The sequence below is a fragment of the Bos javanicus genome, chromosome 1 (assembly GCF_032452875.1).
Source record: "Bos javanicus breed banteng chromosome 1, ARS-OSU_banteng_1.0, whole genome shotgun sequence".
Taxonomy (NCBI): domain Eukaryota; kingdom Metazoa; phylum Chordata; class Mammalia; order Artiodactyla; family Bovidae; genus Bos; species Bos javanicus.
The window spans coordinates 144854997-144877372 of NC_083868.1; the positions used below are offsets into that span (position 1 = coordinate 144854997).

Sequence of the window (22376 nt, forward strand, 5' to 3'; positions counted from 1 at the left end):
CCCAGAGCCTATAGCTGAGGCGTTGGGGTTAGCTTGTCTGCTCACAGAATCCAGGCTTCTGTCCCCGAGGGTAGTGGGTACCGTGGGTTGCTGGGTCTCTGCCAGGTGACCCTGCAGTTGTGTGCCCTCGTGTGGGAGGCCACCCCCAGGACGCTGGCATGAGAAGACGTGACCAGGTGCGGTTTCGGGCCACATGGCGGCGTGGGTGCGGCCTCTGGCTGCCCGCGCTTTCTCCAGGCCACTGCCCCAGCAGTCACTCTCGGGGGGCTTTGGGGCCAACCCACTCCCCACGCCCACTGTCACCCATGCAGCCCTCCCCCTGCTGTCAGGACTGTGAGCTGTTGTCCACGGTGCTGGCCGTCGGGTTTGGGAGGAAGCTTCACAATGCTGTAGGTTATGTAACTGTCCCCAGACTGCTCTGGGGGTCAGTTACTAGATAAAGAGTCCTTCTGAATACGTTTTCTGGAAAGATAAGCTGCTGGTTCTAGTGCTGAAACTGAAATGCCAGTCCCATATTTTTCTGTCATTTTGAAAGCAATGATCATTTTTATCATGATTAGTATTCACATTTATGAAATAAAATAGCATGATATGGAAATAGAAAGCATCTATTTAAGAAGAGTTGTGAGGGTGGGATGTCTTCTTGCAATTCTGGTGTTTTATTTGCCTTTATGTAGAAGCGTTTTTAGGAAAGTAGAGCATGAGTAGCATTTCCGAGCTTCTGAAGTACATGAGAACGTAGAAGCCACGTGAACTGAAGCACAGAAGAATGTAGAATTCATGTGAACTCTCTTGTAGAAAGTGTATTTTTCTATAATCAACACTATTTTTATTTCTTAAAGGAAAGCATTGGTTTCAGAGAGTATGAACATTTGATTAAATGCATGTCAGAATGTTTACCATGACTTGACTTCTTTACTGATAATTGTTTGGCAGTAACATGAGAATGTACGCAGCCGTGCGGTGTGCCGTGCTCTCGCTCACTTGTTAACCTAAACTCTGTCTCGCTCTGCCCTCTCTAACCTTCTGTTTCCTTGGAGCACCGAAAGGAGTAACCTATTGAGCTTTTGCTGGAGGATGTTATAAATGAAAATTTAGTGTCCATTCCGTCAACTTTGTCAACTGGGAAAGTGGTGTGTGTGTCAGGTGTACCTGGGAGGCAGTGAGTCCCAGGAAGGCGTGAAAGTGAAAGTGAAGTCTCTCAGTTGTGTCCCACTCTTTGCGACCCCATGGACTGCAGCCTGCCAGGCTCCTCCACCCATGGGATTCTCCAGGCAAGAATATTGGAGTGGGTCACTGTTTCCTTCTCCAGGGGATCTTCCTGACCCAGGGATCGAACCCTGGTCTCCCATACTGCAGGCAGATGCTTTACTGTCTGAGCCACCAGGGAAGGCTTAGCAGTGTCCTAATCTCTGCCATAGCAGAGATAGAGCCAGTCTCCCTGTGGCTGTTTACATGAGCACCATTCTTGCATCTCAGTGAGGATGGCAGCCCGGAGCCCAGGAACTTGAACTGTGGGCACTGGCAGCCGGGGACCCAGACTTGCTGCCACGTTAAGTGCCTCCCATGGGTCCAGCTGGAAGGTCTTTATGGCTATCCTCAGCCTCCTTAGCATGGTCAGAATCTACTTTCACGTTAAGTAATAGAAATGGCCTCCTTAGCATAGTCAGAATCTTCTTTCACGTTAAGTAATAGAGATGGAGCGGGGGCCACCTAATGGGGCACCTGTAAACCAGCTTATGATTGTGAGCAATATTCTGTTGCTGAAAACACTTGTGGATTCTCAAAAGTTAGCAGTAGGGCTTTAAATACACTCACATCAACAGTATTGTAAAGCCCAGTGGTCATTAACCATGTGCTTCCTGCAGCCAGTGGCCTATGCAAGCTAACTAGGAAAACAAGAAGTTACTGCTTTTTCTCTTTTCCAAAAAGCTTGATAAACTTAAAGAGAAGAGTGAGTGCTTTTTTATTCCCATTTTTTTGAAGTTAAAATCATGTTTATTTTGCCATGAACTTTTAGAGTTCTAGAAATTATTTTTATTAGTTGTAAAAATAAACTACCTTTAAAAGGTAGTATAACCAAATTATTTTGTAATTTCATCAAATATTTGTTTTTCTAAAAAGGAGCACATTGCCACCCTCAGGAAGTTGGGAAGCCGTGGCCACCACCAGCGTGTCAGTCTTCATGTCTGGCCTTATATGTTTTTTTGTATCATGGGGTGTATTAAGGATTCAGAGACAAATCAGCCCCCATAACATATTGAAAAAATGTTAACCGAGCACCAGAAGTGAAGCTGTGTCCTTCAAAATAATTTCTAAAAGGCCAGAACACTTTACATAAACAGTTTTCTAAGACTTATCCATGAACCAAATCAAACAACTGCACATATTAATTGAATATTTTAAACCAGAAAAACTAAGTGACTTGTGAATGTGTATTTTAAATCATGTTTTCTCTTCTGGAAAGGCTGCAGTTGAAAGCCCAGTACGGGTATAGGATGAGAAACAGCCTTGAAAAGAAGGAAATGCTAGAATAAAAGGCGCTTTGTTGATACTGGTGTTAGATTATTAATGCAAGGTCTTCTTGGATTCGTTTATTCCACATTTTGATAAGCTTGAATAGATACCTTTAGATGCTTCAGAATATTCTCATAGAAAAAGATGACTTGAAGATTCACCTTTTGATGCAAAAGCAGTCGTTGATACTAAATAGAAACAGGATTAGCCATTATTTAGCAGAACATCAAATTGCTTGTTCCAGTGTAGGCGGATAGTTCTGTGGTTAAAAGTGCAGCCAGGAATAAGATATATAAGCACACATCACTTAACCAGTTACAAAGAGAGATAAAGGAATCTATAAATTTTGCATTTACAAGATCCTGCAACGAAGGCGTTGTAAGTTACTCTTTCTGGGCACCGCAGGTTCGAGCAGCACAGATGTTAAGGAAAACTGCAATCTGGACGGCGCGCCCCCCAAGGACGGCAGCGCCCCAGGGCCTGGCGAGGGTGCCCCGCTCTCCAACGGGGGCGGCGGGGGCACCAGCAGGAAGCGGGCCCTGGACGAGGGCAGCAACGGCCATGCCAAGTTCCGCCTGAAGAAGCGGAGGAGGGCGCCGGGCCCAGCACTGCCCAAGAACGCACTGATGCAGCTGAACGAGATCAAGCCCGGCCTGCAGTACACGCTGCTGTCGCAGACGGGGCCAGTACACGCGCCCCTCTTCCTCATGTCCGTCGAGGTCAACGGACAGGTGTTCGAGGGCTCTGGCCCCACGAAGAAGAAGGCCAAGCTGCACGCGGCCGAGAAGGCCCTGCGCTCATTCGTCCAGTTCCCCAACGCCTCCGAGGCCCACCTGGCCATGGGCCGCAGCCTGTCCACCAACGCGGACTTCACGTCTGACCAGGCTGACTTCCCTGATGCGCTCTTCAACGGCTTCGAGACGCCCGACAGGTCGGAGGTGCCCTTCTACCTGGGCTCCAATGGCGATGATTCCTTCAGCTCCAGCGGGGACCTCAGCCTGGCTGCGTCTCCGGTGCCCGCCGGCCTGGCCCAGCCGCCCCTGCCTGGGCCCCCGCCTTTCCCGCCGCCCAGCGGGAAGAACCCTGTGATGATCTTGAACGAGCTGCGCCCGGGACTCAAGTACGATTTCCTCTCAGAGAGTGGGGAGAGCCACGCCAAGAACTTCGTCATGTCCGTGGTCGTGGACGGCCAGTTCTTTGAAGGCTCTGGGAGGAACAAAAAGCTGGCCAAGGCCCGGGCCGCACAGTCTGCCCTAGCGACTATCTTTAACTTGCACTTGGATCAAACCCCATCTCGCCAGCCCATCCCCAGCGAGGGCCTGCAGCTGCACCTGCCGCAGGTGAGAGAGCCGCTGAACGCCGTGTGTGGCTAACGCTTTTAGACCAGGTGCGGGGGTCGGGGTCAGTTTCTCCGCCGCCCTGTCCCCAGGAGAGAGAGAGCTCCTGCAAGCCAGGCTGCCGGTGGCCTTCCCTCTACTGTGCTGCTTGTGTGGGCGTGGGAGCCCAGCCGAAGCCAGCGCCAACAGGTGCTCTGTGGCCAGTGGTGCCCACGGCAGGCAGGCCAAGGCGCCCTCACCTTGTTGCCCACCCTGTGGCGACCACACCCCGCAGGGCCTGTCTCAGAGCAGTGGGAAGGCAGGAGAGGGACCGGAGCCCTGCACGGGTCACAGTTTGGCGGTCTCCTCCCTCCACCTCTCACATGGAACCCCGGGTGCAGGACAGGTGAGGCTGGCTGGTCAGCCACTGAAACCCAAGTTGGGGTCAAGGTACCAGGGCCTTGTGGAGCGTGTCCAGGCAGAGGCCAAGCCTCCACAGTGGTGAGCATGTGTCACAAGGCCTGGGGTGTTGGGCTTCCACGAGAGATCCAGAGCCCCAGGGTCCCAGGGGTCTCTGCACCTGGAGTCCCTGTGGGGTCCCTAGAGCTCTGCCTGCTCAGCCACAGGTGGGCACTGCTCTTAGTTTGCTCTTGGACAGGGCACAAAGCAGGAAAATTAGAAGAGGGGAGGGGTCATCTCAGGGTGAAGGAGGGTCATCTTGGTGAGGGAGGGGTTGTCTCAGAGTGAGGGAGGGGTCATCTTGGTGAAGGAGGGACATCTCAGGGTGAGGGAGGGGTCATCTCAGGGTGAGGGAGGGTCATCTCAGGGTGAGGGAGGGGTCATCTTGGTGAGGGAGGGTCATCTCAGGGTGATGGAGGGGTCATCTCAAGGTGAGGGAGGGGTCATCTCAGGGTGAGGAGGGGTCATCTCAGGATGAGGAGGGGTCATCTCAGGGTGAGGGAGGGTCATCTCAGGGTGAGGAGGGGTCATCTTGGTGAGGGAGGGGTCATCTTGGTGAAGGAGGGTCATCTCAGGGTGAGGGAGGGGTCATCTCAGGGTGAGGGGAGGGGACATTTCAGCGTGAAGAGAAGGGACATTTCATTGTGAAGGGTGATGTCATCTCACAAGAAGGTGAGGGGTCATCTCACAAGAAGGTGAGGGGTCATCTCAGGGTGAAGAGGGGACATATCACGGGGGGCTCTGAGGAGAGTGAAGGAGAAATACTTAGTTATCTCAACACCCTAGAACTGTTTGGTTATTTATTGCTGCTTTTCATGGAAATCCAACATCTTTCTGGTCTATTGTGAAGATGTTTATTTCAGGGAGAAAGTCTCACCCTGTTCTCTAATGCTTTCTATCATATGATTCAGTTTGAGGATAAAATACACATTGATGTGATGAGAAGGTATGGAGGAGCCCAGGTTGACAGGAAGCCTGCACTCCCTCAGGAAAACCCACCCCTGTCCAGCCTTTGGGGGACTCTTGAGGACCAGTAGTTCTCAGCTGTGAAAGGAGGAACTTTATTTATTTATTTTTGCTGAAAACAACCAATACAGCCTCAATGTAAAGTAATATATTCAAAGTATATTACTGTTTTTTTTTTAAAAATGAGCCAAGTAACTGCTTCCTGTATTAGCCTCTTGTTATATGATTTATAAAGACTATTGGTCCATTCATCATTGCACACATCAGGGGCACCAGCTCCCGAGGGACTTTCTTTTCCAGTTGAGCATTTGATGCAGTCTTTCCAGCCAAGCTTCCTCCACGCTGTGGTCGCGGCGACTCGTGACGTGCGCCGTCCTCTAGTGTTGGCAGTCGTGTAGGGAGACTGGGGTCGTTGGAAGCTGCATGGAGTCACCTGTGGAGGGAGGGATGCGTGTGCATGCATACGTGCATGTGCACTGGCAGCCTGCTTCTGTCCTGGCCGTGACAGCTGTGGGGAGCAGTGACTAGAGCTGCTGGCTTGGGAGGGGCCTCCTCAGCCCTGCCCAGCTGCCTCTGTGGCCCAGGCCAGCTGGGTCTGGTGAGGTGAACTGTCTCCCCCCAAGCCCCCACTGCTTCCAGGGGCCCCACGGTGGCTCCCTGCCCTCAAGCGGTACCCAAGGATGCAGTCATGCCCTCCTGGGAGGACCTGTGGGCGGCCTTCAGAGTCGGTCCTCTTAGCGTCATTTCTGGACTCAATGGCCTTTTCCAGACATACACTCTGGGAGTGAGGTGTCTTGCTGGCTTCCTGGGGTCACCCTGAAGGATGTGGGGGTGCCGTCCCTGGTCCCAGGGACTTGTTGCTTCCATGTTGCCTTCATGGGGCATTGAGAGTTTATAAAGTCAGATGGTGCTGCCCACGTGGTGAGCACAGGGCTACCCATGAACCTGATGGACGTGGCCCAAGCAAGGTGTCCCAGGAGCCCACCCAGTCCCCACTGACCGTGAGAGCGTGCTTGCTGTGTGACCTTGTCCGCCCCAAAGCTGGAGGGAGGGGCTTCATGCCAGTGTGTGAGGGGGATGGTGGGTGGGGGACTGCCCAGGCAGAGGCGTGGCAGGAGCCCAGACTCTGCGTCCGCCTGTCTGGAGCTCCTCACCCTGTAGGGGGGCCGCTGTCTCCTCTCGCTCACATTCCCTCCACGTCCTGTCCTGTCCGAGGTCTTGCTGCCTTTCTTGTGCTCACACATAGCCTTGCTCCTTTTCCGAGGGTGCAGGGTGGGGTCCTGGCCCTGTCCCCACTCTCCTGTTCCCCTCCTACTTGGCCGTGAGCACCATCTTCTGGGGCTCGTTGCTGGTGTGAGGATGGGGCAGTGACCTGACGACTGTTCTTTCCAGATAAGCTGCCATTGAGGATGATGGCTCTTCTGCCTATTCAGGAGTGTTTCATTGAGGGCTTAGCTGGGGACTCGAGACAGGTGTGAGCTGCTGGGACGTGGGTCCCACGTGACTCCTTGAACCCCTTCCCATCAGGCATTGTTCCCAGAACACAGGGGGTCCCTCAGTCCATGCTGTAGAAGGAGGACCAGATCCACACTCTCGAAGCCGTTTGCCCCCAAGTGCAGTGCTGCGCACCCCCCAGATGCGACCAGCGCTTTGCGCAAGTAGCCTTGCAGCCCTCCCCTGTCGTCCCAGCTAGGGGACAGAGCCCTCGCCTGTGGGGCTCTGAGCAGTGCTGCTCTCTGGTCTCAGATGTGGAGGTAACAGGCGCAGGTGGACTGGTGCCTTGGGAGGGAGGTGCTGAGATACGGTTTCCCTTCTGACTCCCCTTTCCATCTTGCGTGGCCCCTGCAGGGCTGTTCTGGCCTCCCTCCTGTGCTCTTACTTCCTCCAGAAGCCCTATTGCTTGGGGAGTGTGGCTGCAGGACTCGGAGCTCTGGCTCCAAGCCACAGAGGGAGGCAGGGAAGTGATCTTGCCTCCCTGGGCCTGGGTTCCCCCGGAGACAGGGCTGGGATGGGAGGCCTTAGCTGCTCTATGCAGCTCCCACATGGCTGGGCTCCTGCCATCCTGTCCGTAGAGACCCTCGTATGCCCCTTGGGTGCCTGGTTCCAAGAAATGTCTTGGAGGCAAAACTGCACATGCACACGTGTGCGTGCCTGCGCACACGCACACACTCACATGCTCATTTGCCAGACCTACCGTGTGGCTCAGAGAAGAGGCCCCAGAACGTAACCCCAGAGGGCGCTGACCCCCTCTTGGTCCTCAGGTCCTGGCCGATGCCGTGGCCCGCCTGGTGCTGGATAAGTTTGGGGACCTGACAGACAGCTTCGCCTCCCCCCACGCGCGCAGGAAGGTCCTTGCTGGAATCGTCATGACAACAGGTAACCGTGTCGGTGTGTGTCCACTACGTGTTCTCACACTTAATGAAGAAGACACACTCTCAGTGTACAGAAGTCTCTGACAGGAGCAGAAGGCTACTTTTTCGTTCTCCTTCAGAATGTCTGCTGTGTGCAACTGGAGGAGCTGCACTTATGTTTTTTCCCCCACCATTTCATCTGTTTAACCTGAGTGTTTTGTTTGGAGAAAGCATCCTGTATTAGTATTTGATTCCAGTAATCTTACATGAATCCTCTCGAGTGAGTCTGGGAAATGCAGGAGACCTGTTGGTTTTTACTTCACTGAGAGTAGCCATCTCTGGTGTGTCAGTTCACGTCACTGTTCCCTTCCCCGAGAGAGAAGGCTTCCGCAAGCGTAGGGACTCCGTGGGGGAAGCACCCTCGGGACGGCAACAGAAACCCAGCTAAATTTGCCCCTAAGTTCCCAGCTGTGACGGGATCCCTCCCCAAGTCCTCTTCCACCTTCCAGAAGTGAGCCCTCTGAGCAGTGTCTACATGGACCACTCCTGGGAGCAGAAACCACAACCACGGCCAGTGCCTGTGTCCCTGGGGCGGCCAGAGGACCTTCAGCTCCTGAGGGCCGGGTCTGAGGCTGTCTTGGGGCCCTCTCTTCTTGGAGTATCCGCTCAGCCCAGCTGGCTGAGCCGATTCCTGGGAGGAATCTCGAGACGGTTTCTCCTGTGTTCCAGGCACAGATGTGAAAGACGCCAAGGTGATCAGCATCTCCACGGGAACAAAGTGCATCAACGGCGAGTACATGAGCGACCGTGGGCTCGCACTTAACGACTGCCACGCGGAGATCATAGCCCGCAGGTCCCTGCTGAGGTTCCTCTACACGCAGCTTGAGATTTACTTAAAGTGAGTGTCTGAGGAAATGGGGGAAGGAAGCTGTTTTCCATAAAAAAAATTTTCCTCCAATCAAAGTGTATTGCATCCTTTTCACTGTGTCTGTCATCACTGAAAAATTCTCAGCATAGTAACTTTCTGGGTTACAGGTTGGGAACCCTTTTGCCCTTGAAGCTCAGGCTGTCAAGTAGAGTTGGCTGAGTTATATAACGCACATGCCCATGTACATACCCGCCACACGTGCAGTCAGAGGGGTCATGTCTGTGCTCCAGATGCCAGGCTTTTGCTTTATACAGGAATAAGTGCTGGGGAGGTCACCATGCCCGGACAGCTGACTGTGAGTCTGACTGCTTCCTGCTCCAGGCCATGTCCTACTCACAGCCTTTCTGTTCTGAGGTTGTAAATGAAGAGAACGGGGTTACTTGTGTGCTGATGACCTGTCTCATTGGTGAGCAGGCAGGAACTGTGCTAATTATCATAAACATGTCAAGTAAATACCCCAGTGCAAGCTTATCTTACCCTGTTGAAAACACTGGCCTTTGAAAATCATCATAAGCTATGAGAGACTGAATTTTGATTGTGTTCAGCTTTAAGGTTTATGTTTGCAACTTACTCCTTTCAGTAGCAAAGATGATCAAAAGAGATCCATCTTTGAGAAGTCCGAGCGGGGCGGCTTCAAGCTGAAGGAGAATGTCCAGTTCCACCTGTACATCAGCACCTCCCCCTGTGGGGACGCCAGGATCTTCTCACCACATGAACCCATCCTGGAAGGTACCATGCCAGGCTCAGCAGCAGCCGCCACTTCCCAAGAAAGTTCATGACTGTGTTGTAACAGAGAAAAGGACAAACCTGTATTAATATCGTTTTTTTTTTTTTTTTAATATCGTTTCTTCTTCAAAAATTTCCACCTTGGTTGTGGATCTGATAGGGATGTATAAAAACATGAAGTTTTCTTCTCAATTAGTAATTTGAAATTTTTAATGAATGAAGATGTGGATTCAAACAAGAAATTAGAATACAGTGAGGATATTAAAATTGTGTTCAGATTTTGAATTTGGATGACACGCATCTCTAGATTGGAAATGCATGCCGTGGTCCATGTTTCTGGTGGGTTGTGATATCACGAGAGTGTGACTAAGTCTCAGAAGCAGGTGTCGGTGGGCAGGACGGCCTCTCTCTGACCTCTGTGTTGCTCTCATTCTTGTTCCTGCTCTTGTTTCATAGTAATTTGTATCCACAACCCTGCTCACAAGCTTAAGCATTATTTGTTCCAAATAGAACATTTGATTACATTATTTTTATTGATTATAAAAGCAACATGTGGGGTCACCCTGGCTAAGACTTCTCAATACCAATGCAGGGGGCCTGGGTTCAATCCTGGTCAGGGAACTAGATCCCACATGCTGTGATTAAAGATCCCGCATGCTGCAACTAAGATCTAAGATCCTGCATTCCACAAAGAAGACCCAGCACAGATAAACAAGAATTTTTAAAAAGAAAAGACAAAATTATAAAAAAAATTTTTTAAGTAACAAATATGCACTGTTAGAAATTGCCGAATATTTTTAAAACATAAAAAATAACATTTAAATCAATGTATTCATGTAAAAAACCTCTGGGTGTTTGTGAATGTTTCCTATGGATTTATTTCCACATCCCTATAGATTTATTTTTGAAAATTTAAATATGCAGCAGAGAAATATAGCAAATACTCTAATATCCATCACCTAGAATTCGCAAATGTCAGCCTTGTGTTCTGTCTGCTTCAGCTAGTTTCTAATCCTAGAAATACATCAGTTGGTTAAAATGGAGGCCCTCTTTTCTCCCAACCACCAAGGAAACCACTTTTGTGAATTTGGTTTGTATTGTATCCTCCTGTTCAACTTTTTGTGCTTGCATCATACGCACATGTCTTGGGTGCATGTAGAATGAACACATGCACACGTGCGTGTGAGAACCATATTTTGAATTGACAGAGTGTTGTTAGACATGCTTTCTGGTGAGTTAAATAGGTGGTCGACCGGCAGACCGTCTCCAGAGAACCTTGTGTCTCTGTCTTAGAGCCAGCAGACAGACATCCGAACCGAAAAGCCCGTGGACAGCTGCGGACGAAGATAGAGTCTGGTGAGGGCACCATCCCTGTTCGCTCCAACGCCAGCGTCCAGACGTGGGACGGGGTGCTGCAGGGGGAGCGGCTGCTCACCATGTCCTGCAGCGACAAGATGGCCAGGTAAGTCCCCTCGGACACGTGCCTGGGCCCGTCCCCGCCCCTGCACGCCTGGGTGCCCTGGGGTGTTTCCAGGGACACCTGGGCATGTGTCCCACAGATTCACTGAAGGACTCAGGTTTTAAAGGTGCTTCAGGGCCACCTTGAGAGGAGAGGTGGGGTCTCTGTGGACAGAGGCTCTGAAGCCAGGTCCTTTTGGGTTCTTACGGAAGCTTCACTACAAAGGCACCATTGATTAAAAATCATGGCTGTTGGTATGGGAACTCAACCTCCAGCCGCTGTCCCCTACCGGGAGGTCAAGAGGATGGGGCTGAAAGTTCCCACTGTATGTAATCAGTATTTGGCTCCACAGCCAACCAGCCCCTGTCCTCGGGTAGGTGACGCAATCTACCTCATTAACATAGACACCTTATGGTTAATCACTTAGAGAGTTCCCAGGGCCTGGGAGCTGTGAGCCAGGAACCCCAGAAGAAGACCAAACATATATAAGAAAAATATATTTCTGATCATCTGAGTGACCAACTGTACTTTTCTGATAAATCACAAGCTCAGTTACTGTAGCTTCGTAGTAGGTCTTGAGGTCGGATAGTGAGTCCTCCAACTTGGTTCTCCTGTGTTGTGTGGGCTCTTCTGGCCTTCTGCCCCTTATGTAAACTTTGGAATCAGTTTGTCAGCATCTGCAGAATACTGTGCTAGAGTCTTGATGGGTTTGTGCTGAGTCTGTAGCTCAGGTTGGAAAGAATCGAGTCTTCCTCTCCATGAACATGGGCTATCTCTCTGTTCACTTAATTCTTTGATTCTTTTGTCGGTTTTATAGTTTTCCATGTACAGGTCTTGTATTTTTGTTAGATCTGTACCTGTATTTAATTTTGGGAGGTGTTAATGTAAACAGTGTTGTGTTTTAAACTCAAGTTCCACAAGTTCATTGTTGGTCACAGCTGATTTTTGATCAAGGTTCAAAGCCAGTTCAGTAGAGAAAGAATAGTGTTTTTAACAAATGATGCTGGGACAACTGAACATCCCTATGTAAAAACAAGGAAGTGAACTTCATATTTTGCACCATATACAAAAGTTAACTGAAAATGTGTCATAGACCTAAATGCATAAAAGTTATAGAAGAAAAGAGGAGAAAATCTTGGCCACTGAGATGCAACACCAGAAGCACACTCCTTGAGAGGAAAAAAATGGTGTTAGACATCATCAAATTAAAAATTGCTTCTCTGAAAGACTCTGTTAAAAGAATGAGAAATAAAGTCACCAACTGGAAGAAAATATTTACACATCGTACATCTAATAAAGGACTTAGATCCACACTATACAAAGGCTTATGAAACCAACAAGGGGGAAAAACAGTTTTTAAAATGGGCAAAATATTTTAATGGACACTTCACCAAAAAAGATGTCAGATTAGCACATGAGAAGCTCGTTAATCACGGGGACGTACAGAGAGCTATGAGGGCACATTCTTCACTCCAGGGTTAGAGCCCTGTCGGGTACGGTGGGGACCCCAGGCCCTGGAGTGTCATCCTCCCAGGCTGGGAACAGACAATGCAGCCAACTGTGAGGACAGCTCACCTGTGTCTTAGATGTTAAAGGCGTTTCTGGCCTGTGTTCCCTCCACTTTACTCCTGTTTCCCAAGAGAAATGGAAGCACTGTCCATGCAGACTCACCTGGAGCGATTGAAGCAGCTTCTCCATGTCTGGGAGCAGCTCAAAAGGCTGTCAGTCTTTAAACAGGATTAAATGGGGGTATCTGTGCCTCGGGGCACTGCTCAGGCAAGGGACAGAATAAGCTGTCATGTTCAGTCAGTGGTACGTGGACACATCGCAGAAGAACTGTGCAGCATGCCAGGAACCAAAGGAGTGCTTACCATGTGATTCCATTGCTGTAGATTTCTAGAATGTGACAGAAGCAGGTCAGTGGTGGCCCAGGGATGGGGCAGAGCAGGAGGGGGAAGAGGAAGGCCTGGAGCAAGGGGGGAGGAGACTAGAGAGCTGGGAGTGGGGGTTTTGTTGTTTAGTTGCTAAGTCGTGTCTGACTCTCTGCAACCCCATGGACTGTAGCCTTCCAGGCTCCTCTGTCCATGGTATTCTTCAGGCAAGAATACTGGAGTGGGTTGCCATTTCCTTCTCCAGGGGATCTTCCCGTTCAAGGAAGGTGTTTACATGCTAGGACTCCCCAAATTCTGTGCTCTAACACCAGGCAGGGCACTGTGTGTCCATCAAGCCTCAGCAACTCACAGAAGAAATTGCAGGGGAAGTTCAGAGATGGTCGTAAGTGAACGACATAAAACACCACAGCTGAGAACAAGAGAGCAAGTCCAAATTCTCAGAAGGGAGGGAAGGACACAGAGCAGACATTAGTACTCGATGCAGCAGTGATGAGCAGCGAACAGTCAGAAACCCAGAGTGCTGCTTTGAAAAAGGTAATAAAATTGGCAGACCTCTGGAAGTCTGACCAAGACAAAGGGTGCAGCCAAGTCAGGGGAGGAGGAAAGGGTGTCAGGATCTAGTAGGAATGGACACGTGCGCATCTGGCTGCAGTGAGAGTTACAGACACCATTAAAACCGAGATGACATAAAAGCTTTGTAGAAATGTGTATGTTCCTAAAATTGAGTCAAGCATGTGTAAGAAATTTGAATGGAATTCCAAATATATTAAGAAAAAGTAAACCAATCACGCCCTCACTCCCAAGAAGTAAATAAATTGGAGAAAATCAAAGAGGTGGCTGCAGAGAAAGAGGATGCAGCTCTTGCAGGAGACCGTTGAGTGAGTTCTCTGCATTCTGGGGAGGTATCCTCTTCATACATACAGTCATTTCTACAGATCAGGAAGGTGGGGAAGGACCCCAGCTCATCCCGTATCCCCAGACCAAGCCAGGAAGGGAAACAAAATGACGGGGGCCGTCTTCTAATCTAAAACATGCATGTATATGCCAAATCCAATATTATTTCTAACAGTTTAATTTTCTTCCAAATCTATAACTTCGATCAAAATCTCATCATTTTTCACAGCTCTTGACACTCAAGTGAAAAAGTCTCGCTGAGTGGTTAAGGCAGCAGGGCGTGGATGGAGGACACTCCCAGCCCTGTCCTCTGGAATCTCCCTGCAGATGATTAAATCCTTGGTCTTTGGTGATTCACTCAACCCCGGAAGTGGGGGCGGGGCTGAGCTCCCACCCTCTGATCGATCTTTGGTGCCCCTGGAGGGCTGCCCCTGCCTCTGGCAGTCACGTGGTCACCATGAACAGGGTCTGGGGGGCTGGCCTGGGTCTCACAGAGGGCAGGGCTGCCTCCCACAGATGGTTCCGGTTCCAGAGGGGTCAGGGCAGTGGGTGGGCTTCGGGTGAGACCACAGTCGGGGGGTGGCGGTGAGGGGTCCCCGGGGCTCTCACCTCTGAGTGAACTCTGTTGACTGGGCCATGGGAGGGGGTAGCACAGCCTGTGTTCCACGCAGAGCTGGGGAGAAAGCAAAGACCACCTGCCTGAGGGCAGCAGTGTGCACGACCATGCAGAGCCCTGTCCCCCACCACCGCCTCCTCCCCCTCCCCCAGACACAGAGGGGGCCAGGGGCATCGGCTGTGAGCCCCCCTGCCGTGGGGAGACTGTGGGGTCACGGGGACAGCCAGTTTTCACAGGGGTTTGCTGGGGGCGGTGGGCTTGTACGGCACACATCCCACGAGTGTTTGCTGCTGGTAAAGTCGGCGCCTCCGTGTTCCCCGTGAGGCTCGCCCAGGGGAGCTGAGCCTAGTGGGTGGACCACTTCCCACCAGGGCCTCCGTGGAGCAATCAGGGCCTAGGATTCGCCTGCGAAGCATGTGTTCAAAATTAATGACTTGTAACTCGTATAAGTTTCTGCAAGAGCAGGGTTTTCAAGTTTGCCCCAGGAGGCTGAATTCAGCTTAATGGGGCCTAACCCCCCTGACAAGACTCTGATTTACATAAGAAAGGGCTCCCTGTGGGTTTTGTGTGCACTGAATCCTTCCCTATTGTTCCTTGCTAGATAGGAGGAACCCTGTGCTCTAATTTCCTTCTTAGAGGGTTGGGGGAGCCGAGGATTTGTCCAGTCAGCGCACACTGAGCTGTGAGGCCAGGTCCCTAAATGCTGGGATGTTTTAGTATGCTAAACAGACGAATCCCTCCCGCTTAGAGCCTGTTGATGGGAGAAGGTAGGGGACAGATGGTAAGGTCTGCAGGGGTTCAGCAGAGGGGGCACCTGGTGGGCTCCAGTGGCAGCTGAGAGAAGGACTTTGCACAGACCAAGGTGGGGGCACTGGGGACCCTTGGCTGAGGGCTGGAGCTCCGCAGGGAGCAGAGGATGCCCATGCTGCTGGCTCGGGGAAGGGGTGTGAGGGAGAAGACCCCTGGAGCCAGTGAGCTTTGCCCCCTGGGTGCTGGGACATGGACCCCTGAGGCCATGGAGGGCTGCTTTCCTGCTGTCTGTGGGGCTCAGAGCGGTGAGGCCATGTTCGAGTTGGCACTGAGACGAAGCCATGGAGGGTTGGTGCTGTGACCTCACCCACACCAAATGCGGGGTCAGAACGGTCGATGCCGCTACCAGGGAGCAGGAAGAGACCAGTTTCCGTCCTTCTGGAGCTGCCGTTTTTTATTTATTAGAAGTAATGAAATAAAGGTTTATTTTTTCTTTTGATTTTTCTCACAAGAAACGTGGCTCGATATCTTTTTAGAACTAATCTTCAGTAAATGTGTCATCTTGGGAAACATGGAGGCAAAAGATCGTTCCAGCATAAAATAATTAAGTAGATTTTTCTCTTTAGAATTTTAAACTAAGTCAGTTATTTAGTGAAAGTCGTTCAGTTGTGTCCGACTCTTTGCGACCCCATGGACTATGCAGTCTGTGGAATTCTCTAGGCCAGAATAGTGGAGTGGATAGCCGTTCCCTTCTCTAGCAGGTCTTCCCAACCCAGAGATCGAACCCAGGCCTCCCGCATTGCAGGCAGATTCTTAACCAGCTCAGCCACCAGGGAACCCAAGTCAGTTATTTAACTGCCTTTTAAATTGGTTAACACTTGTATGGAATGAGCAGTATGCCCACGTGAGCATGGTGCTATGGAGGGCCCAGGCCAAAGGGACCCCACGCTGAGTGCCTCTTCCTCTGCCTCCAGGTGGAATGTGGTGGGCATCCAGGGGTCCCTGCTCAGCATCTTCGTGGAGCCCATTTACTTCTCCAGCATCATTCTGGGCAGCCTGTACCACGGGGACCACCTCTCCAGGGCCATGTACCAGCGCATCTCCAACATCGAGGACCTGCCCCCGCTGTACACCCTCAACAAGCCTCTGCTCAGTGGCAAGTACCCCCCCTTCCTGACTGCAGCGTGCAGGTCTCACGAGTAACACACCAGTGGGGGCTGCACTGAGGTGGGGGGTGGCAGGGAGTGTTGGGCCATTCAAAAGGGGCGGAGGCAATGGATGGGTCGTTTAAGTGGGTCCCTCGAGGTTCCCCTCTCTTGCCAGTTGAAAACCTCGCCATTTACAGGGAAATTAGAGCCCAGACGCGGCACCTACGGGCTTTCTTCTCACCCGTACTTGTGCTGCTGAGTCCTGCGTCCACTGTAGAGGCTTGCAGGAGCCGTGAAGCTCCACAGGCCTCAGCTGCCCAAGATGATGCTAGGCCAGCCCACAGAGGATTCACGGCCACAGAGACGAGCTCTGCAGGAGCACACAGCTGCAGGCTGTGTGCCCGTGGCAGGCAGTGGTGTCTCTCAGTGGGACGTGCACCTGCCTAGTGCGCCCTGGGTTACTGGTTGTTTATTGTTTTTCTTCTAGAATGTCAGTGGCTAGCAGTAAAGTGAACAAGAGCTTTTGAATTCAAGGGCCCTAACTTCTCAGTTCACCTTTACTTAAAAGGACACAGTTAAGGTATTTTTATCCTTTGGAAATCTCGCTTTACCTACTTTTAAAGCTAGAACTAAAACCCTAACCGTGAACTAGAATGCCTCTTGGTGTGTGTGTTTTGCCGTGGTCTGTGGTCTTGCTACTAGCCCATCTCTAACTGAGAAAAGCAACGTGGAGCTTTGTTTGAAAGCATGTCTCTTAGAGCACATGGATCACACGGGAATGGAGAAAAAGTTGCTCCAAATTCAGTTTCACAGCTCTCTACTGTAAACCGTTATCTTCTTAGGAGAAAAAAGATAAAAGTAGACGGATAAAATCTGATGGTAAGTTGAAATTGTAGCGTCCCTCCCGTTGAACGTACACTGGTAGATGTGAAGCAGGTGTACTTGGATGTGTGTTTGGGTGTGAATCTCACACGAGTCAGAAAACAGTTTTCCTTGTCCGGTCTGTGCTTTGTGTGTGGGGCAAGCATGCTTTGATTCAATCAGCTGTCACTTGTCTAGAGTGTTCGCAGCCACTGAGAACATCATATGTGAGAGGCGTGGTGCCGGGGGCTCCTCGGGAGTCACCGCTGCCCAGTGCCCAGTTGGGTGGCTCTGGGTGTGTTGCTCCACCACCTGCTGAAGGAGTCCTGGGCACTGACCGGCTTGCTCACCCATGAAGTCCGGTGTGCTTTGATCACGTCGTCTGTGTACAGAGTGCGTCTGGATCTATGAGCACCTGCTGGAGAACAGTGTTTCACCACGTATGTTTGTTAGAAACGTGAACTTACAAATAAGGAAGACCTGTTCTTCCCTCTTCCTCCCCAGTATTGCCCTGAGGCCCACAGACACCACGCAGGGCATCTTCACAGACAAAAGGATTCAAACAGGAGAAATCTGGAGGAGAGGGTGTCGGTGTCTCAGTAACGCAGGAGGTCACACTCCTTTCAAACGGGCCCATGGCACCACCCTCAGCTTGCTCACAGGGAGTCCCCACAGTCAGTGAGTGGCCAGGTCCACCTGGGCTGTCCCCTCCCAGTCCTCCTGCTGCGCACACCTGGTGCACGGCTATGTGCCTAGCAGGTCATGCCCTGTTCGTTGCTCTTTTTCACCTCATAGTTTATCGCAGGTCATTCCCATGTTGGAACGAGAAAGCCGTGTAACAGCCATGAGAGAACGGTAGTGTCTGCAGGGAGCAAGAGAAACGGACCTGAATGCCACACAGAGAAAGGTTGAGGTGACTGAATGAGGTTCCCTGGAAACTGGAGCAGATCTAGATGGACTTATTAAAAGGTTTATCAGCAGACTGTGTTTGAAAATGCCGTCGAGGTTAAAAATGAGAATTTTACTTTAATTTCAGCATGAAAAGTGTGTGTTTAAGAAAGAACTTCCTGGAGGTGAACCTTTGCCTTGGGCACTCGCGTGATGCGCGTTCCCATCCTTCTGAATGCTCTTGTCTCTCCTTTTCAGATTAGTTTCAAATCCAGCCCCTGCAAGTGCAGGGCAGCTCTGGCTGCTGGCTCTCCTCCACTGGCCCCCAGGTCTGAGTCTCTCCCTGGCCCCGCTTGCTGTCAGGCACACTGAGAGAACTCAGCGAGGAAGACCAAGAGGCTTGACTGTCGTGGTCACAGCCAGGATGCCCGGGGCCGTGGGGTGAGACCCACTATGCCGATCTCACTGCCAACAGTGTCACAAAACAGTAACACACAGAGAAAGAGCACAGGGTGGTGGGGTGAGCATGTGGGGCTCACCTACCGCCTGAACAAAAGCACAGGAAATGGAAAATTTAATGAAGCCCCAATCAGAAATAGATGATTCAATATCTGAAATTAAATAGCACTCTAGAAGCCATGGATAATAGACAGAATGACCCAGGAGAACACAGAAATGGTCCACAAGAGAGAGTAATGGAACTCACCCAACCAGAGCAGCAGACAGAAAGACAACAAAACAAAACAAAAACGAGTGGGACATATGGGGTCTCTGGGGTAACGTCAAATGTGCCAGCATTCATGTTGTAGGAGTTCTAGAAGGAGAAGGAGGGTTAAAAAGTGTATTCAAGGAAATTATGGCTGAAAACTTTTCAAACGTAAAGAAGGAAACAGATATCCAGGTACAGGAAGCACAAAAAGTCCCGAACAAGATGAACCCAATCAAACCCACACCAACACATCATTAAATTGGCAAAAGCTAAAGAATTCTTAAGGCAACAAGAGAAAAACAAGGAGTTGGTTACATGAGATTCCTGGTAAGGCTATCGGCAGCCAGAAAAGAGTGGCACAGGATATTCACAGGGCTGAAAGGGAAGAACATACAACCCAGGATATGCTTCCCAGCAAGATTAGAATAGAAGAGGAGATGAAGAATTTCTCAGACAAGCAAAAACTAGAATTCCAGCAGTACCGAATGTACCCTAAAGGAATTATTGAAGGGCTTTCTCTAAATGGGAAAAGAAATAAGAAAATATAGGAAAGAGAAAATCCCATTAGGAAGGCAAATATGGAGTAAGACGATCACTTAAATAATCCAGTATGTAATTAAATGACTGAAAAAATATAAAAGCAACTATGACTACGATAAACCGTAAAGGAAAATAGACACATGCACCCCCAGCATTCACAGCAGCACTGTTTACAGTCGCTAAGGTATGGAGGCAACCTAAATGTCCATCGACAGATGAATGGATAAAGAAGACGTGGTGGAATGTTACTCAGCCGTAAAAAGAATGAAATAGCGCCATTTACAGCAACATGGCTGGATCTAGAGATTGTCATCTGAGTGCAGTAGCCAGACAAAGGAGGAGAAGTGATATGATACTGCTTTTGTGGACTTCAAAAAGAAACGACACAAACGGACTTATTTACAAAACAGACTCACAGACTGAGAATGAACATGTGGTTACCAAGGAGGAAGTGGGGGGAAAGGATAGTTAGGGAGTTTGGAGTGGACATGTATATACACTGTTACATTTAAAATGGATAACCAACAAGGACCCACTGTATAGCACAAGGAACTCTGCTCCATATTCTGTAATGGCCTAATTGGGAAAATAATTTAAAGAAGAATAGATACGTGTTATGTGTATTAAAAATAAATGATAAGTTAAAAAAAAAAAAAACAACCTGTGGGGCTTTCACAGAATTCACAGATAGAGATACATGAAATTCTGTTTCCTTTCTACTCCATTATTGTAGTATTCCCCATAAAAGCTCATCTTAACAAAAGCAGCTGCTAATATTGAGTGGTAATTCTCTGTACTGTATTAGTTGTGTCTTTTGGGATAAGAAATTGATTATCTGACCTTAACATAGTGAAGACTTTGCAGGGTGTGCTGCCTTCTACCTTAGGTAGTAACTTAGTTATATAAACAGTGAAAAATAAAGTACAGGAATATTGTAATTTGATTAGGAAAACAAAAAAATGAAAAAAACGGCTTATTTATTTATATTTTCCATAGCAAGTTATGGATTAAAATGCTACTGTCTTAAATAATGCATTTTATAGTGAGTTTTGATATTATTTGTATGCATATTCATAAACTTTTAACAGCGAGTTGATGGGAAAAGAAGTGACACTGAATAGAGTTATATATCATGATGCCCATATTTCTGTCCAATGGCAGACATGCTTTTCAGCTTAGAACTCATAGAGTATGACAATTTCCATTCATAACAAAACAGATCAATCACAAAGAAACGAACATTTCCCCTTATTCAAACTTGGTTAATGTTTTACACCCATTTGTCAGTTCTGAGGAATTAGAAATTAGTGTGAACCCCTAATATCTGTCTGAATGACAAACATTTTAATGTATATATAATCTTGATTTAACTATTTGTAAAACAACTTATATTGTTATCAGATATAGTAAATATTCAACCATAATTGACAGCATAAAACAGTAAAGGGATAAGCATGGACGATGTAAAATATGATATCAAAAACACAAAATGTGGGGAAGGAGAGTGTAGAATGTAGCTCTTTCAGTGTGTTTGAACTTAAATGACTTATCAGTGTACACCTAGTAGATATGATTATGGGTCAACACATATGAACCCCAAGGTAACAACAAATCCAAAAGCTACAATAGACTCACAAAAATCAAAAAGAAAGGAACCTAAGCATTGCTTTTGTTTAGTCACTCTTTTGTGACCCCATGGATTGCAGCCATACTACTAAAGAAAATCACCAAAGCATGACAGGAGAAGCAAAAAGAAGAAAAGAACGTAGAAGAACTATGAAAACAACTGGAAAACTAGTAACAAAAGGGCAATAAAAACGTACATATCAGTAATTACTTTAAGTGTTGATGGACTAAATACTCTGATTAAAGGACATAGGGTGGTAATTGGATAATAAACAGACCCTTCAATATGCTGCCTACAAGAGACTCACTTCAGGGTAAAACACAGACAGACAGAAAGGGGATGGAAAAAGATATATAAATAGAGACAACAAGAAAAAGGAGATAGCAATACTCATATCAAACAAAGTAGACTTTAAAACAAAGACTATTTACAAAGACAAAGAATGGCATTATACAGTGATAAAGGAAATCAATACCAGAGGAAGATATAACATTCTTTAACCACGTATTGACTAGAGATAATACGCCTTTTGTTACCTGAATGTTATTAACTGGAGTGTTTCAATATTTACTTATATAACAAATTGCCAGCCACAGGAATTAGTTTCTGCAAAAAACCCCCAGTCAATAATATGTTAACATATACAGGAGCACCTAAATTTATAAACCAAATACTAACAGGTGTAAAGGAGCAAACTGACAACAATACAATAATAGATGACTTTAACCTTCCACTGACACCAGTGGACAGATCAGAAAGAAAATCAGTGAGGCAGAGGCGGTCTTAAATTACAGACTAGACTGGTTGGGCTTGATTGATATCTATAAGACATTATGTCCCAAACCAGGAGAACATGCATTCTTCTAAGTGCACATGGAATGTTCTCCAGAATAGATTACATACTACGTCACACAACGAACTTCAGCAGTCTTAGAGGGCAGAAATTACATCAGATTTTTTTTCTGCCCATAGTAGTATGAAACTAGAAATCAACTACTGATAGAGAAACAGAAAACAAATCTGTGGACACAAAACAACATGCTACTAAAAAAACAATGGGTCAGTGATGAAATCAAAGAGGAAATCAGAAAATAAATGAAAATGGAACACAACTTTCCAAAATATATGGCATGCAGCAAAAGTAGCACTAAAGGCAAATTCATGACAACACAGCCCTTCCTCAGGTAGGAAGAAAAAGTTCAAGTAAACAACTTAAGCTGCCATCTAAAAATTTAGAAAAAGAACAAATGATGCCCAAAATCAGAAGGAAGGAAGTAATAAAGATCAGAGAGAGAAATTTAAACATAGTTTTTAAAAAGCAATAGAAAAGATAAACGAAAGCCAGAGCTGGTTTTTTGGTACAGACACACAAAGTTGATAACTTTTAGTCAGACTCATCAAGAAGAAAAGAGAGAGGATCCAAATAAACAAGATAAGTGAAAGAGGGGAAATGGCAAAAAATACCACAAAAATACAAAAGATCATAAGAGTACTGTGAATGGTTATATGCCAACAAATTGGACAATCTAGAAGAAGTGGACAAATTTCTATAAGCACACAGCCTGGCGAGATGGAGTCAAGAATAAACAGACAATTTGAATAGACCAGTCACTAGAAGTGAAATTGAATTTGTAATTAGAAAAAAAAACTAGCAAACAAAAGTTCAAGACCTGACAGGGGAATTCTACCAAACATACAAAGGAGAACTTCCACGAATCCTTCTTAAACT

The 22376-nt window shown here is 48.2% G+C and overlaps 1 protein-coding gene across 6 annotated transcripts in view; it reads left to right on the plus strand.

The window, feature by feature from the left end:
* The window catches only part of ADARB1 (adenosine deaminase RNA specific B1), a 116780-nt gene that overhangs the window by 75336 nt on the left and 19068 nt on the right, over positions 1–22376 (plus strand). For 5 of the 6 annotated variants that reach the window (XM_061423483.1, XM_061423520.1, XM_061423488.1 and 2 more), the window contains 6 exons: positions 2923–3857; positions 7520–7634; positions 8339–8507; positions 9118–9266; positions 10557–10725; positions 15849–16030. In XM_061423483.1, the coding sequence (XP_061279467.1) occupies positions 2923–3857; positions 7520–7634; positions 8339–8507; positions 9118–9266; positions 10557–10725; positions 15849–16030 (1719 nt within the window). Of the gene's footprint in view, positions 1–2922; positions 3858–7519; positions 7635–8338; positions 8508–9117; positions 9267–10556; positions 10726–15848; positions 16031–16509; positions 16603–22376 lie in introns of all 6 variants that reach the window. The other variant, XR_009737558.1, reaches the window with a different exon arrangement.